The sequence below is a fragment of the Drosophila ananassae genome, chromosome 3L (assembly GCF_017639315.1).
Source record: "Drosophila ananassae strain 14024-0371.13 chromosome 3L, ASM1763931v2, whole genome shotgun sequence".
Taxonomy (NCBI): domain Eukaryota; kingdom Metazoa; phylum Arthropoda; class Insecta; order Diptera; family Drosophilidae; genus Drosophila; species Drosophila ananassae.
Window position 1 is genome coordinate 9,510,561 of NC_057929.1, and position 17,030 is coordinate 9,527,590.

At 42.7% G+C, this 17,030-nt stretch overlaps 2 protein-coding genes across 4 annotated transcripts; one reads left to right on the plus strand and one right to left on the minus strand.

The window, feature by feature from the left end:
- Positions 1 to 921: 921 nt before the first annotated feature.
- On the minus strand, positions 922 to 10,235 carry LOC123257236. 3 transcript variants are annotated; one of them, XM_044715447.1, is made up of 3 exons: positions 10,131 to 10,185; positions 1,621 to 1,786; positions 922 to 1,412 (listed from the first exon to the last, which is right to left on the minus strand). In XM_044715447.1, exons 1-3 carry the CDS (start codon positions 10,161 to 10,163, stop codon positions 1,249 to 1,251), a joined length of 363 nt encoding a protein of 120 aa, XP_044571382.1. In that variant the 5' UTR covers positions 10,164 to 10,185; the 3' UTR covers positions 922 to 1,248. The 3 variants fall into 3 exon arrangements, 1 of the variants encoding a protein (XP_044571382.1); XR_006507245.1 differs by lacking the exon at positions 1,621 to 1,786 and having other exon boundaries at positions 10,131 to 10,235; XR_006507246.1 differs by lacking the exons at positions 922 to 1,412; positions 1,621 to 1,786 and adding an exon at positions 9,349 to 10,071 and having other exon boundaries at positions 10,131 to 10,215.
- LOC26514413 lies at positions 10,089 to 11,292 on the plus strand. Its single transcript, XM_044715448.1, has 4 exons — positions 10,089 to 10,464; positions 10,521 to 10,653; positions 10,702 to 10,806; positions 10,872 to 11,292. The coding sequence occupies exons 1-3, from the start codon at positions 10,204 to 10,206 to the stop codon at positions 10,800 to 10,802; spliced, it is 495 nt and encodes a 164-aa protein (XP_044571383.1). The 5' UTR covers positions 10,089 to 10,203; the 3' UTR covers positions 10,803 to 10,806; positions 10,872 to 11,292.
- The last annotated feature ends 5,738 nt before the right edge of the window (positions 11,293 to 17,030 follow it).

Below are 17,030 nucleotides of genomic sequence, written 5' to 3' on the forward strand. Positions count from 1 at the left end.
AGATGTACGAGTATTTCTTGGCGGCCTTCAAACAAAAGAATACAACTTTGCGTGGTGGGATGATGATGATGGAGGAAAGTTTTGTGGTTCTTCTCGGCGTTTTCTTTTTTGTTGAAACATTTCCACGAAAATTATTTCGAGTGCCCGCCCGGCCTGACAGCTGTGCTTTGCCTTTTTATTTCACTTCACTTCAAGTTTTTCCCCATCATCGGTGCTCGGTGCCTTCTTCAATAGCAATTTGCTGCCGGCCCGGAAAATTCTTGGGAAAATATGCACATTCAAAAGCGGTTTCAGGCTATTCTCGATGCCCGTTGCCCGGTGCCCGATGCCCGCATTCTCCCTGCTAGCGAAAGTGCGTTTATTCACACAAATATGTACAAAAGTTGGTACTCCTTCCAGCTGGAGTCTAAAGTCTAGACTCTAGAGACCCCCTCGCACGCACACACACTTTCTAATCAATTATATCGCACTTATATGCAAATTTCGCGCCAGCAAACAAACAGGCAAACAAACAAATAAATCAATTTCATTCCGTTCCATTCAATTCGATTCGATTTCAATAAGGCTAGATGTACGGCCCAGAGCCGGGGGCCAAAATGAACCAATTTGAAAATCACCTTTCTCGCCTGCAAATTGCTTTGTCAGCTTCTCTCTTTTTTGCCTTTAGCCAGCTTGAAGCCGGTGAAGTGTTTCGCTTTCTGCCTAGTTAACTGCTTTTTCTTGGGGGCTCTTTATTTTTTGGGTTTCTTGGGCCCTCCTGAATCGCTGTTCTAGGTACAAAAATCCCAATGGGAGCAAAAAACCCAAAAATAGCAATCGCAAGCTTCTTGAAAAGCGCCAAATTTCACTTTGAGGTGAAAAATTGGTAAATATCGAATTTCAAAAGTGAGCAAATCAGCCAACGGAAGTGGTCCGGAATGCGACAAGTGTATTCTCTATAAATGCTTAAGAAAAATAAATTTATGTTAAGAAAACAAGTAGAAGAATGAAGGACTGCCATACAAATCGCTGTTCAATTTAAACAATAACATTTGGATGCCATTACTCATGTTTGGGAGCCTTCGGTTGAGTCATTTGGCCAACAGCCCACCGAAATCCATATGCCTGATTCGTCGATTGCCGGCTTTGCATATAAATAAGTGCCTTATCATTAAATTTCAATTAAATGACAAAAATAAAGCAAAAATGTTTTGACGCCAAATCAACTTTTCGGAAATTGTATTTCGTGCTGTGTTTGCGGAGTGCGGATCATGTTTCCCAGCTCTTTGTAGCCAGCCAGCCCCGAATCCCAATGAATTTCTTTCGTATTTCTTCTCGTTTTGCATGCTCGACAATTGTAGACACCGCAGCACTCCACCGTGGGGCGATGACAAAAACAAGTAATCGCGTTCCATTCATTGACAGTCGCGAAGCTGAAAAAAAAATACATATAAAAATAAAATAATCACATGAAATGAATAACACCCAGAGCAAATGCAAAACCCCAGAGCCGCAGATTTCGTTTGCACTCGAAATCTGAAGTAAAAAAAACAAATTTTTGGCGCGTGTGTCTGAGCCCCCGAAAGCTGTTGGCAATATGGCCAGGCAGATTTTGTTTTTGCAGCAATGTGAGGCACCCACCATTCATATTCATGTTCAACAATTTAAATATGTTCGTCTGCTGACGCTGATGCGGTGCTTTTTCCTCCAGATACTTTTTGATAGACAACAAGTCCGGACAGACGGAGCTGGCCGGGACGGACCGGGAGCTGGGCGCTAAATTTGATCTCCAGCGTTTTGGCACGAACTGTAATTGAAAATTTCTTATGTATGTTATTTCGAGGAAACAGCAACAACAAGACCTGACACTTGAAACACTTGGCTTTGGCTTTAGCTTCGGCTTTTCACGAATATCTGGTGGGGCTTGGAGCTCGGGGCACGGAGTGAGCCTCAACTTTCTTGCCTGGTTACGTGAAATTTCAAATGTCATAATTTCTGACAGTTTGATAGTCGCACAACCACACACTCAGTTGTTTTGTGGTTTACGGTGGGCCAGTTTTGGCCAGAGTGGTTACCAAAAAGTGGCCGACAAGCCAACAAAAAGTGACAAGAAATATCAAAACATTTCACTGATAAAATGCCAGGCTAGAAATCGGCGCAGTGAATATTTTTAAATAGCTCCTTTTGGGAAACTATTTTCAGGTTCATCCTATGGGGAAAACCAACCTACTGTGCCCCATTGTTTGGCTTGACTTCGAGTGTTAATGCCACTAAGAAGTGACCAAGTGTTTCTCTAAGCCGTCTTAACCAACTGTTTTGCTTGGGCTGACTTTTTGGGGTCTGCTCCTCGTGGTCGCACATATTGATTTGCCTTAAGACGGTCTTAAGACGGTGTCAAGCCTTCTGACCTTTCGGACCACACACCAAAGTTGGTTGGGTTGCACAACATGTAAATTCTGGCCATGTTTTTAGTTACAGCGCTAGTTTCGTTTTAGGACAATTCCCAGAAGCAGGGCGTAGTAACTTAACCAATTAGGCATTTTCTGGCCATTTCTAGTTACCAGTCGGTGGGCTTTTTCTGTTACATTAAAAACGAGAAAACACGACATGTCGCTTCCAGAGGTAAACCTATCCAGGTAAGAGGCTCAGGTCCAGAACCGAAAGGGAACAAGATCTCTTTTTTTGGGCTCGTCAGTCTGACATTGACGAAGTGGTTCTTCGAATGAAATTGTCATAATTTTTTCGGGTTTTCCACATGTCTTTTGATGCATACAAAGCGTTAATGTTGCCCACTTTGTCATACTTTGGCTTCGAGCCCGACAATTGAACAATTGATAAAAGCCACGACAAAACCGAACAGGCTTATGCCGAACGGATTCCAAAAATAGGGCGAACGAACTCTACTAACGGTGCATTTGTGGCTTAAACAATAAGAAATTGTTATTATTATACAGGGATGACTCAAGTTTCGAGACTTTTTCGGCTCATTGGTATTCGTAAAGTGTCGAGGGGAATTATCGAAAATATATATTCCGATTTGCAAGCTCCACGCACTCGCTATTGTTGCTTCCTTCGGCGAAAGGTAATTAAATCTGGAATAAGCATAATTCCCTTAGAAACCCCCATAGAAATCAATTTCCCATGCTTGCTCAAAGTGAGCATAATGAATATTGGCCAATTTGTTGCGGCTAAACGGAGTTTTGCCAAATTACCATGAGCCGGGCTATCTCGTGAAGAGCTTAACCCGAGCACGTTCGAGCCAAACTATTATTCCCCCGTATCGGTGACATCTGGCATCGGGGCTTCGTGGATCCGTGAGAACTGTCCGGGATGACTGGGATGTGCTGGCTTGGCTTTTTACGAGCACTCGTCTAATGAGCCAAAGGAACTGACACTGACCGCAGATCTGTATCTCAATATTTAGGTTGCCGCGCAGCGACAACGCTCCAGCTCGAGCACTTGAAAATAAATCAAAAGATGCGAAAACGGAGCTGTAAACCCTAAGACTTTTAGGCCGACTTGCTGGCTTGCCAGGAAAGCTCTAAAAAGGCAACGGCCAGAGATCTTAGCAAAATGATAAATGCCCGCTGCGTGTATCAAGTGTGAATTTTAAGTGAAAATGTTACATGACTGGGGTCTGGGGACTGGGGGCCGTGGAAATTGCTTGAAGCGCAATCGGATCGGTTTTTATGTGGATTACGTGGGGCGAGGCGAAATCAAGCTTTAAATATGCCAATAAATGATTTTAATTACATCAGGTCGGTGCATCAAAAGGCTCAATGCTCTTTTGTTCCAGTGAAGGAATAGAGTTCTTTTAATGGCCATTCTGCCACCGTTCCTAAAGGAAATGAACTGGAGGCCATAAAAGCCAGAAACATAAAACAAAACTCAGGCCGACCCGAGCCGAGGTACCCTAGAAGAGTTAAGACAGAAGCGGCAAATAAAAAAAAAAAGTAGAAATATGTTTAAATATTTCCCGCTCAGTTAAATTCCATATAATTTCAAACCGATAGAGTCGGACCACCGGAGGCAAAAATGACCAAAAAAAGGAGGCCAAGCCAACAGCCACTGGGATCGTAAAAAGTGCGAACTGTAAATCATGACAGTTTTTACAGCCCCGCTTAGTTTCTACTTCACTTACCTGGCCCGCTGCCTGGCTGTCCCACTTCCCTCTCGAATTTAGATTCTGGAATATAAGTTTAAGTAGTCCTGCTACCTGGTATAATGGCATTACGGAAATGTATTTGAGCGAGCTCTGGAAATAGAATTCGTATTTAATTGCTTCTAGAATGGTTGGGCTTGACAACGCCTTGACACGAATCTGAGACATAGGCTTTCCATAAATCTGGACAATAATTGGTTATGAAATCGTTCATTGCAGAGCTTAGAGCTCGGAGCTGAGCTCGGGCATTAGAAGGGGCTTATTTATTGGTCAAATTTATGATATTCGGTGGGCCGTTCAATTTACGAGACGGATTAAGTCAAACGCCGACGGACACAATTTTGATACCCTGCTCCGGTTCCAGTTTCAGATAGAGGTCCAGTCGTCCAGAGCCGGGTCCGTTACGATATTAATTACCCACCATTAGCAGCATCACTCAACTTTAAGCACATGCAACACGACAGAGAAGAACCCAGGGGGAAAAGTCGAAAAGTCGAAACTATCTGTAAACTCATACATCAATGCCGCCAAATCCACTTGTCAGGAGCTACAGACGTGAGAATCGTACGAAACAAGAAACAAAGCGAGCCGGGGGAACTGAAACTGAAGCAGAAACAAAAAACTAAAGTCGGAAAAATAGAGAAATGCTGGAAAACACTGGAAAAACCCAACAACCTAACAACAAAAGCCAATGGCAAACAGATCGGCCAGCAAGGAAATATTGTCAGGCAACACTTTTAACCCCTCAGATTGTAGATGCAGCTGTAGGTGTATCTCTCTATCTGAAAATGTATCTGCAGCACATCTATCTGTGCTGTATCTGCAGCTTTTCCTCCGTTTACCGGAGAGAAGGAGATTTGTTGCTGGGACACCTGCAGCATTTGAGGGCCGTTTGTCGTTCGTGGCAGTGAAAGACTTTTTTATGCTAAATACCAGCGCAGTTTATATTGATGACGACAGCAGCCACAAAACGAAACACAATGTGTGTTGCATATACATATATATATATGTATCTGTATCTGCATCCGAATCTAAGTATATCTCACTCTCCAGTGTCTAGAGTCGAGGGAAATGTGTGACAAAACACCACAAGGAATTTTAATCCCAAAATGATTGATAATCATTTGCACGAGCGGAGTTGAAAAGAGAAAAAGCTTTATCACGTTCCATTTGCCTAGGTGGAAGGTCCATGGGGCATTATCGGGGCAACACCGCCCAACATCTTCCTCATCATCATCTTTCCCCAAATCATCATCATCATCACGACCATGGGCTTTGTTCCCTGCTAATGTTTGCACTTAATTCACCAGACAATGGACCGAGGGGAGTGGCAGTGGAAAAAAGGCATTTTCTTTTGGCTTTTTCTTGGGGACACTCGTTGGGGGAGGGAGAAAAGACTAAATTATGTCGTTGCCGCCTGGATGTTGCACTGTTGCTGTGGAATATGCATCATTTTATAAGCTTCACCAAAGGCGTTGCTGCGCTTTTTTTGTGAATGGAAAACTGTGAACAAAAGTGGGGTATTAGGTTTCCAAAAAATGCTTTCCAACTGGTTGAAATTGTAGAGAACAAAACTTCTTTAAAATACATATGCCAACTCGTGTTGCAAAAACCCATTCAAAATATCATCCATTCACAACTGTATTATTTCCATACAAATCGTTTTATTTCACCTTCTGTTTATTTTCAACACCTTTAAAAATATTATTTAACCTGTGACACACTTTTCACGATGAGTTGAAAATTGAACAAAGCTGATTTAAGTCATAATTTATCGTGATGGGCTGGATTAGTTACGATCAATTCGAAAACAGTTTATTTTTAACACGTTGCGTATACGCCCCATGTGCCACTGACAATGCTAGCTAATGTTTAAATTTATTGACTTTCAAATGGTCGATGCATTGTGCACGGCAGGTCTACTGCATTGGTTTGTGCCACTTTCAAATACAAAACCAATTGAATAGAGGGATTATAACACCAGGCTTGGAAATTAAGCGTTTTATGCCGCAAAACACAGGGATTGAAAGAGGAGTTTTGGGAGAATACCCCGTAAGTCTCGGAATGTCTTGGGATACACTTTTTTCGGTTTTATTTTGAGACTTGCCTTTCTGACAAATCAACCACGCCCCAAAACAACAAAAATAACTGCAACAAAGTTGAGCTGGCTTAAGTGTTTGTAATTGTTATTGCAGAAAACTCGTTCTTTCACTTTGGCCTGCAAGCGCGAACTTTATGGTTACACCTACCCGGAACGGCCAGAGCGGCAGATGATCAGCTTGTCGAGGCTTCACCGTACCGGTATCGAGGGGGGTATCGGGTTCTAGCGGTAAATAAAGTTTTGGCCAAACTGCCGCGCCCACAAGCAGAAGACGGAAAAGACCACCTAATGAAAAGATGCCAATGATGCCGTGGACACCTTTGCCTTTTTTATTTACTTTCTGGGTGCAGTACATGGTGAGTATTAAGAAATTACAAGAAAACGCTTGCCCCACGCATTATACGGAAATTAATTTGCGCGTCCGGCAAATTTAATTCAATTTTTTTAACAGCTCCAGCCAACATGGCCAAGTTGGGAAACACGCCCCGAAACGAAAGTTGACCCACTGGAAAGCACTGGAGTGTGGATTCTTTTTGGGCTTGGTCCCAGATCGGAGTAAATCGCCGAGAGTACGAATTAAGACATAATAAAGCTGTCCCTTGGACGAAGTAACTTTTTTTTTGTATTTTTGGAACATCCGTCAAGATTGTTCCTCTGGTAACACGGACACCTTCGCCCCAGAAGAGTGACGAGCCTTTGACTTGACAAGACGTTTTTGGCTTAAACGTTATTTTTGGGGGGTAATTTTAGGACTGGCGAAGTCTGAAGACTCAAGACCCAAGAAGGAGATTGAGGGCCACATACCCTGAAGTTAATTTTGCACTCGCGGCTGAAGGAATATCTTGGCTCAATGACTGGCTGACTCGCTGGATGGCTGAGTGGATGTGGATGTGGTGCCCGTTTGACAAACGAGTGTCATTTATCAAAATGTGACACTATTTGCGCCAAGTCATGTGTTAACTGCACTTTATTTTATTGTTATACTCCCCGGACTCTGAGTGTGTGTTTGTGTGCCTTTTTGGCCCACAGGAACAATATCCCGAACACAAAGGGCTCGTTTCCCCCGCCTTCCGTCTGTCTTCTGTCTTCTGCCATCGGTTTCTCAAGTGCTCTCATAAAATATATATCATAATTGAGGGTTATGTTGTAGCCGTTGTTTTCTTTTTGGCTTTTTTTGTGTTTTTTTTTGGGGGGAATAAGTTAAGAAGTACATATAAAGCAATTGGGCTTGCCACCAGGATGAGGAATGGCCGGATTGAGATATGAGCTTTCAAGTGAGAAAAATGCTGAGTATCACCCGGAGGGAACTCTGCAACTCTGATTCCAAAAATCTTATCCAAGATAAGAGGTAGAATAACTGAATATCTGATTTCCAAATGTTTAAGTTCTTGTTTGCCATTTAAAATGTATAAAATTAATTGAGGAATTTTCCAAAATACTTTATCCTCTGCATAAAAGAAGCAATTTTTTCCTTTCCAATTTGTGTTTTTTGGGCGCGACCTGCATTTAGTGGCAATACTATAAATATTATGATTATGTGCCCCAAACATGGACGCAGTTTTATATTTTGCGCGTTCGCCGCTCTTAAATGTTGTTTTTACCCAAAAAAGTAAAGAAACACGGCGGCGAAAAGGCCAAAAACCAAAAACCAAAGACCGAAAAGTAATTTCTTGCACGACATTAATTTCTTTTAAATTACGCATAATTGAAGTACGGGCACTCGAACTTGATCGATGGTCGAGTCGAGTCTCAGAGTGAGTACTCATACGGCGGCCGGAACGAGTTGCCCCCCCCAGCATCTGATCGAAGAGAAATTACGAAAATATTGCTCCGCCATAATAATTTAATATGTTTTTTGTTGTGACTCCATGCAGCCAAATGTTTGATCACATTTTTATACCCTGGCAGGGGGTATTATACTTTTATTTTTCAAGCACACAACAGTGTTGTATTTTTCATGAACCTTTTCTTAAAATATATAAAAAAAGTTTTAATTAAGAAAAATATTAAGTTTCAGAATAGCGAGCGAAGATATTGTGACTGTTATATTGAAGCTAATTTTTTTTTGCCAAATACAAACGTCTAATAGCCATAACTCGGTAAATACTTTTCAAATCGTTTATTTCTATACCTGGCCGATCTTATATCTTCGAGTATTATCAGTTTCCACAAAAATTTGACAAATTAAAATTTGAGACATTTTTCGTGATGATTTTGGCCCTCATGATTTTGGCCAAAAATGGGTTCAAAATTTTATTTCTCGGTTTCCGCAATTTTTTGAAGCAGATTTAAAGAGATGAGTTCCCTGATTAATAATTGGTACTTCTTTTCCAAATCCGATGCAAAATGGCTTAAATATCGACAGAAACGTGACTCAAAAGTTCTCTTTTTGGCTACCCTATCATCTTCACTTGGTCAAGAGGCTTTTCGGCTCTATAAATTTCAGGGAGATAGTCAAAACTTGGCTCATACTTATCCGATACACGAATGTCATACTTTCCCGGTCTTGTATCTTCGAGTACTATAATTCTACATCAAAACCTGGCTAACTAAAATTTGACCCAATTTTCGAAAATTTTCTAACATCATGATTTTGGACAAAAATGCACCCGAAATTGTATATATCTATTTTCATGATATTTTTACGCAGATCGACGGCTAATAGTTCCATGATTCGTAAATGGTATTCGTTTTCTGAATACGATACGAAATGGCCTAAATATTGGCTAAAAGGCTCGCCCCTCTGGTCTTAACTTGGATTAGAAATTTTTCGCTTCGATTTATTTTATGCAACTTGCCATAACTTTTCTTTTAATTATAATTCCCATCCTAATATACCCCAATAATAGAGATTTACCAGCAAGGGTGTAGGAGCTTCGGCTTCGTATCTTGTTTTCCAAAACAAGAGGCCAAGTTCTTGGGACAAGCAGGGCGACATTGACATTCGAATTAGACACCTGACAGCAGAATATCAAAGTCACTTCAAGACTTTGTCAGGTGTGACGCTATTAAGTCGATTTGGTTGCCGTAATTCGACGATTTCTACTCCGTGCCCTCTGCCCATTGAAGCCTTGGCTCCGATCATTTGAAATTTGATTTAATTTCTGTTCACTCTCTTTGTATTTTTTTTCGGGTCTTTGTGTTCGTGGGCCGACCTGTCAGTCAGTATGAAATTTCATATTGTTGTCGCCGGGGTCTCGCAGGTATTTAGTTTTTAATTTTGGCCTGCTTTGGAGGCTTTGTTGGCCCAATAAGCGGATTTTTTATTACATCAGTTTAGTGTCACATTAGCACCCATGCACTTCTCCGACTCAGTCCCAGTCAGAGTCGCAGTGTGGGCGACATATATTTGTATATTCCATCCGGTCGGATTTGGTGGCCAAAAAAAAAAAAAACAAAACTACGCTTTATGGCCACAACTCACCGGGCTCAACGAGTTCCTCCGCCATTCCAATCGCGATCTGCATCGGGATATCTGGAATCTCGGCCTGCAGCTCTTTGCCACACGTATGAATCCGAATGGAAACCAAGTCGAATCACATAAAATCTTTCAGCAAAATGCGCGCAGAACTTATTATATGAATTTCTTAATTTTTGCAAAAACGAGGAACGAGGAGTTGCCCTGATCTTTTTTATGGCATTTCGTTTTGCCGAGATGCTATCAGTTGGTTTTTGTTTCTGGTTTTTGGTCTTTAAATTGGCTCGCATCCACTGGTCTCCAGGTCGATTCACCGCATGAATCATAAGCCAGTTAAAGCCGAATTCCTAAATGTTCATTTAAGCTCACGTTACTTATTATTGCCGGGTCAATGTATTTGGGACTTGCAACCTAGTTTTGATTCCAGGCAGGCCGTAATTAAAAGCTCGAGAAATCAATTTAATACTCACGAGACTCGAGACTCTAGAGTCTAGACTCGACATTCGTAGCTCCACTTGTCAAACATTTTGTAAGCCCCCGAAAATGGTGACCGTCACTTTCTGCTGCTATTTCTTTAGCCTCCGGGTTGGATGTATTTTGAGCGGGCTTTGGCTGATCATTTATTACTCTGCTCTGGCTTTTGTTATGTATTCTGAAATTATTAATCCCAGATTCGAGAAGGGAAAATACTGGGACACTTGGGGCGACGATGTAAGCGAGGACTTGGAAGGTTACTGGGTGCTTGGAATTGCTTATCTTGTGATGGATTTTGTTTCTATATTTTTGATCTTTGGGGGAATTGTGGTAACTATTTCTAAAAATGAAATTTGACTAATAAACTCTTAAAATATGGTATGCAGAAATCCATCACTCTCTTGAGTATGTTTTTGGTCCTGCAGATAGTTCCTGTGTCGGTGAAAGTTTTCTTCATGCTGTGGGCCGTTTTCACAGGCCTTGAACTTGAGTCTGTGATTACTTATCTGCTGCCACTGAGTAAGTATTCATAGTATCTAATGTTGATCAAAACTTACTCCTTTATAGTTTTTCTTCTTTACATCGATGTGGTGGCATATTCCTATCTGCAAGCTGTGAGGTTTAAGAAGAAAAGGATCTTTGCATCTGCTATTTCCATTGAGTATTAATTTAGTGAGTACTGATATGCTCATGGGCTTAATATTCAAATTCGTAAACAACTTTTTCCGGTAGAACAGACAGCGGACAAGAAAGATAAGAACGGTTGACTTTCCAGCAGAGAGACATGTCAAGAAATGAAAACAAAAATGATTTATCATAATGGGAGTTGGGGCCGAAGAAGCTGGATCCGATTCAGAATTGGGACCGAGAATGTCAGGGGCATTGGGAGTTGGTTGGGGGTTTGGGGCCTCTGCTCCCAGCGGTGTTGCCTAAACGGGCGATAACGGCCAAGACGAAGATGGGACAGGAATCAAGAGAACGGCCACGACCGAAAAGATATCGGGATCGGTCTCGATCTCGGTCTCGGTCTTGGTCTCGGAACGCTGCGTCTGGATGTCAACTCTTCATATAAAAATTAACGAAATATAAATTAAAAAGTATGCCCTACCTCTCCACCACAGGGCGATGAAATAAAAACCAGAAATATTCTTTCCTGTACGATTTACGAGTATTGTCCCTTCTGGTTTCGAGTTACGCCTGCGCGACATTGTTGCCTTGTTTCGGGCAGGCCCCAAAAAACCTTAAAAAACAACAGAATTATGAATTGGTCGCTTATCTTGGGGAGTGCATCGCTGCGTTTAGGGCTTTATCTATGGGACTGAGAGTTTTTATCTAATGGAGGCAGCTTCTACCCATTGATTGGGGTCTCATTGGGAGTCTGGTTTCATTTCTGACTTATGACAGGGTCCGATCTTGGCTGCCTGTGCTCTGATAGCTTCATAAGCCGACTGGCGATAAGGTCAAATCCGAGAGCGCTAATTGCCAGCAAAAGTCCAGGCGCCATGAAAACCAAGGGTGTGCCCCGGCCCCCAGCCGGCAGCCGGCAGCCCCTACCCCTGGACGGATCTCTGGTGGCGTATCACCTGCGTGTTATCGCCAGACAAATGCATTTTGCAAATTATTAACATATGTGCCGGCTGTAACACGGCCAAAAACAGCACCAGCAGCAGCAGGCAAGGCAGCAGCCGCGAACATGTGCAGATACAGATACATTTGTATCTGACGCCAATAGGTAGGAAGCTGGATTTCGCCGTGGCTGTTGGCTGGTGGCTGCCTCGCTGGCTGGCTGCCTGGCTAATTGATGTCGGTGCACAAAACTTGATTTATTTCTATTAATAAAGCCCCCAAATGCAAAGCGGCTGTGCGGGTTTGTTGGATTGGTCAGATAGCAATACATTTTCGGCTGCCTTATTTGGTTTTTGGAAACACGAACTGCGGTGGTGAACCCGATGCGAAACTGAGAGAACTCCCAGTGCAGATAAATTAATACAACATTGTTCCCGACACCTGTTGGTATGTGGCCAATTCCAAAGCATATCATCCATTGGCAGATTTCCAATTGGGTTGCCAATGTTGGGGCCAATAAATTGCTTGTTTAGCCACAATTACACACATGAACGGCCGCCGAAAATGGCCAACAACATCTGAAATTATCTATCCAGTGCTGTTGTTGCCGCTGTTGTCGATAAAAATCACATGAAAACTTGGTTGCATAAATTTTAACACCGATTTTAATCGTAGCATTGTCGAACGGGCGAGCGAGCACTCAGTTGGACAACTCAGTGGGTCCCGCCGATATTCCGCCGACCAACACCAACTCTCCGACACTTTATGGCCAACATTTTTGGAGGTAATTACCAGCCGGCAGCAGTTCCGGTGGTGCATCGAATCCAAACTATAATTTTGTTATAAATTATTGATATGTCAAATCAAATTCTCGGCCTGTTTTCGTTTTATTGAAGTTGAACTCGAAGATTTATGGCCAGCAATTTTGGAGTTAATAGGAGTGGTGGGTTTGAACTGTTTCCCACTGATTGTATCTATATTACATTAGTCAATTTTTAATAAAATGTATTACTCAGGCTTAGGATTTTTGTTGATTTCTCAAACTCCTCCGACTAACCTCGTGTGGAGAGCTAAATATTTTTATATGAGGAAAGACTTGGGCCGGTAAGACAGATTACGACCACGTCTGGGTGTCTGAGGCTGGCGGACACATACAACACTTTGCTCTACAAGGCAACGATACGGAAAATACGCAAAGATTTCCCTGTTTTCCTGGCAATGCAATTTTCAACAGAGTTACCTCATTTTTTTGTTCGTGCCGGCACTTTTTTTTCGTAGACTTGACATAACTGGAGCGTTTTGGCTTTGGGTTTGCGCCCAAAATGTAAAGCGAACGCCTCAACCTGATTTGGCAGTCGACCCCACTTGGGCGCTCTGTCCAACAAAATGCTCCACGCTTGTCTCGGCCATTTGCATTTCGATCTTTTGCGGCTAACTGGCTGAGTTGGCTAGCTGGCTAACTGGCTAGCTGGCTGGCTGGCTGGCCAAACGGCCAACAAATCCTATTGCAATAAAAGTTTTCTGTTTGCTGTTTTCCGTCCCGTAGAAAATTACAAGACCCGCGAGGCGGGGGAGGACATATGGACTGGGATGTGGACGTGGACATGGACGCGGACATGGGGTATGTGTGTACCAGAAGGCATTTGTTTGGTAGTTGAACCACATTAGACTTTCACTTTTCAGCCCCACAAATGGCCATTTGGGCGATTTAGCCGCCCGAATGCGCTTTAAATTTATGTTGATTGGCCAAGTTGGTTTTTGGTTAAATGTTGTTAAATTGTTTTCCGCCGAAATGACATGTTTTGACAAATGATTTGGGCCTCTTTTGGGTGGATTCTTGTATAACCAAGCATACTTGTTGATTTGTCATTTGAAAAATGTTGATTGAAAAAGTCCAGTAAGTCCAGTTCTTGGAACAAACCATAATAAATCCAGGGGAATAAGTTTTCGGGTGTATTTTTTTATGTATTGGCCATAAAAACAACGGGGCATGAATCCTTTGACAATGCCGAGCCCAAATGTTCCACAAATAAATACTAATAAACTACCGAAACAGGACATGAGAGTTTGGTGATTGGCCTGTTAGGCCATCCTTCCTTTCGCGTACTACATAAATTTCAATATTTATGGCGAAATTTTGTACACTGCCGCAACAGCAACACATGGCCGAGATAAACATCCAGAGGGCTCGAAACAAAAAAACAGTTAAAGAAAAAACAGAAAAGGGAAAACATCAGTCCCGGAGTCCGGAATTGCGATTCGGATTTGTGGGCGTATGACAAGTCGCCTGCCGCCTATGGGTGTAACCCAAATAGAGGCGTTGACGTTTACGTTCACTCCTTCCGCCAAAAAGGACGAAACTCGTTTCTGGCTAACTAACGATCGGACGGAAAGGGATCTGGACCAAGGTCCAAGGACCAGAGACCAAAGACCAAGGACCAGAGGCCCCGGAGAACATTGCGCAAAGGCCGTAAATCGCTGCGACATAAATTCAGTGCACTTTCTGACGTTTTGCCTGCCTCTTCTGCCTTTTCGACCCTCTGCCGGTTATTTGGTTACCTGGCGCACCTGACACAAATTTTCCCTGCTCCCGGTTTTTCTGCGCTAATCTTTGTAAACAAATCACTGACGTCCTGCCATGTCCTTGGGGACGTGTTGGTTTAATTGCCGCCAGACGTCGAAATTTATGAGCATCAATAAAGTGTCAACTTTTGTTCGAGCTGCGAGTCTCAGAGTCTCTCTGGGTTTTTGGTCGCATATTGGTCGCAAAGCGAAAAAGGCCAGAAAAATGCGCTTCTGGTTGTAAATCATCTCGAAGAGGCTTTCCAGGAAACTAGTCTTCCCGCACCCATCCTCCTGCTGATTCTTAACTTGGCCGAGACACGCTAGCCCGGCCCGGCTCGGCCCGTCTCGGCCAAGAGAGCTGGGCGAGTTTTGGCATTTGCATTTCAATTGAAGCGAGTAATTAATGTATCGCATATCTGTAGAATTTTAATTGCCAAGTCAATGCACTCGCCCAGAGCCGGATCAGATGAGGCTGGATGGAAATGCACAGCAAAGAAAGAAGTTGAAATATTTTTAGGTATTTCTGCCATTTATCTTTAAAAAAATGTCTCAATGAAAGGTTGGTTTTTTATTTAAATAAAAATTGTTGACTGTGAAAATATTTTCAACCTGATTTATTTTGACATATTTTTCAAGCAAAAAATTTATGTTTTTTGTGTGTATTTTGGGTGGTGCGGAATGACCGTGCCCACGAGTGGTAAGAGTCGCGCGTGTGGCCCCGTCACGTACCGCTCTACTAAGCCTCACTATGCCAGCTGCCGCACAGAAGACTAGCTCGACAATTAAAATATGAAAGGGTTTCCCCTCCTCTGGCGATTAGCTATTCTCGTTCGGTACTCTAACAAAACCGCAGAACACAGTCAGGGAAGTGGCCGAAATCCACGTCATAAATAGCCTGGTCAAAGCCCCGGGATTCGATGGCCCCTCCTCGCCCCTTTTCTCACCAAATTTCTGACTGCATTGCATATTTGTGGCTGAAAAACAACAAAAAAATTGGGAATTGGAAAACAAATGCTGCAAGAGTTGGCTGCCTGTGCCGCACGTGATGATTGCATCATTGTGTCAGCTTAGTACGTGCTTCGCTACGGGCTTGTCACATAAAAAATGACACTGAATTCCGGGCATTCTACCCAGAGTTCTATGAAGTTTTCCCATTTTTCCACTGCACATTAGAACCGATAGAGCCGAGCTGCGTGATTTCTGCATTTTAGACAGATGTTTGGCGAATCTCACAGAAAGACGATAAATTCATGTTTGGCCAACACGTGGTGAGATTTCTGGGATTGGAGGAAGTATCCAGGACAATGGATTTGGGCACTTGTACCCCTGAAAGAGGGAAACAATACGAACAAAAATCGGATAGGAAGGGATTTGTGGCTTAATTTGCGGGGTAAGTAGCTTAAAAACTAACGAAAGTATTTGTCAGTTAACCACGAGCAAAAGAAGACTGTATTTTATATAATTTTTTTTGTATTTAATGAACCAATTCTACTCTCAACTTTTACTGACGCCTTTCCGTCTGACCTTTTCGGCCGTGTGACTCATGCACTTTGACGGTATATGCCCCTGAATTGTTTTTCAACTTATTGCGTTGCCACAAAAACGTTGACCGATATCCGCTTTATTGTTATGCAAAATCCGGACATAGAATTCATAAAGGGCAATATTAAAAACCCATAAAACCCGGGATTCAGAGCATGGTCTGATTGTATCCCGGCCAACTTTCGCCTGTGCTCTTCGCTACAAAGCTGGAGCATTATATGAGTTTTTTTTTTACCATCTTTTTTTTGGTTCCTTTTCGGTATCCACAAAAGGGCAGTCGATCCCCGGGAGCGGGGGACCTTCATATAATTTATGAGAAATGCACGCATTAAACTTCATTAGATCGAAATTTAAGGCTGCGACCGAGGCATTTGGGGGCCATAAAAAACCAGAACACAAAAGTATCTTTCGCTTTTTGTTTGCAATTAGTTCGACAGAAGCCGCACAAAAAATATATGTATATAAAATGTGGAGCTGCTGCAGCAAGTTCATTGAGGAAGCCTTCGAGCAAATATCAAAGACTCGCCAGCGAAGGCGGCGGCGGGCACATAAATTTATTTTTAAAGAAATGCCGAAGAAATGCACCACCAACTGCGTCATTGTTGGCGGTTGCGTTTGTCACAAGCGGGGCAGCCTCAGCGAGCCACCGAACCACTTGCTCCCAGCATGACTTTTCCCCACTATTCCAAATTGAAATTAAAATATTTTGGTAGTTTATGTGCTGCTGGATGCTGCAAGTTGCCAGTTGGAAGCTGGAAACTGAGAACTGGGAACTGGGAACACCCACCGAATCTCTAGGAGAGGTGTTGCTGCATTGGCAGCCATGTGTAAACATTTGGTTGCCCTGTCAAAACTAATTTGGCTGCCACATTTCCTATTTTCTGCCACACACGGAAAACAAAGAGGTTAACTGAATAAAAAAGATTAAAATGAAAGCAAATCTAGTTTATAATTAATAGCTTTTGGATTAAAACTGAAGAATTTATCCCACAAGGTCTTATATTTTTGCTAAAAGCCCTGCCAAATTTCTCACAGTGTAGCGTGGGCTTGAGAGCTGCACTTGCCAGTGTGCGTGATCACCCAGCTCTCCTCCGCTTCACACTTGGCGGCGGCGTGAAGTGTTGAAAGTGTCGTAAATTTCACGGCCATATGCGGTGGGGATCGCTGGAGGAGCGTTGGCTTTCGAGGAGAGCCCCTTCAGAGCCCGATTCGGATTCAAAATC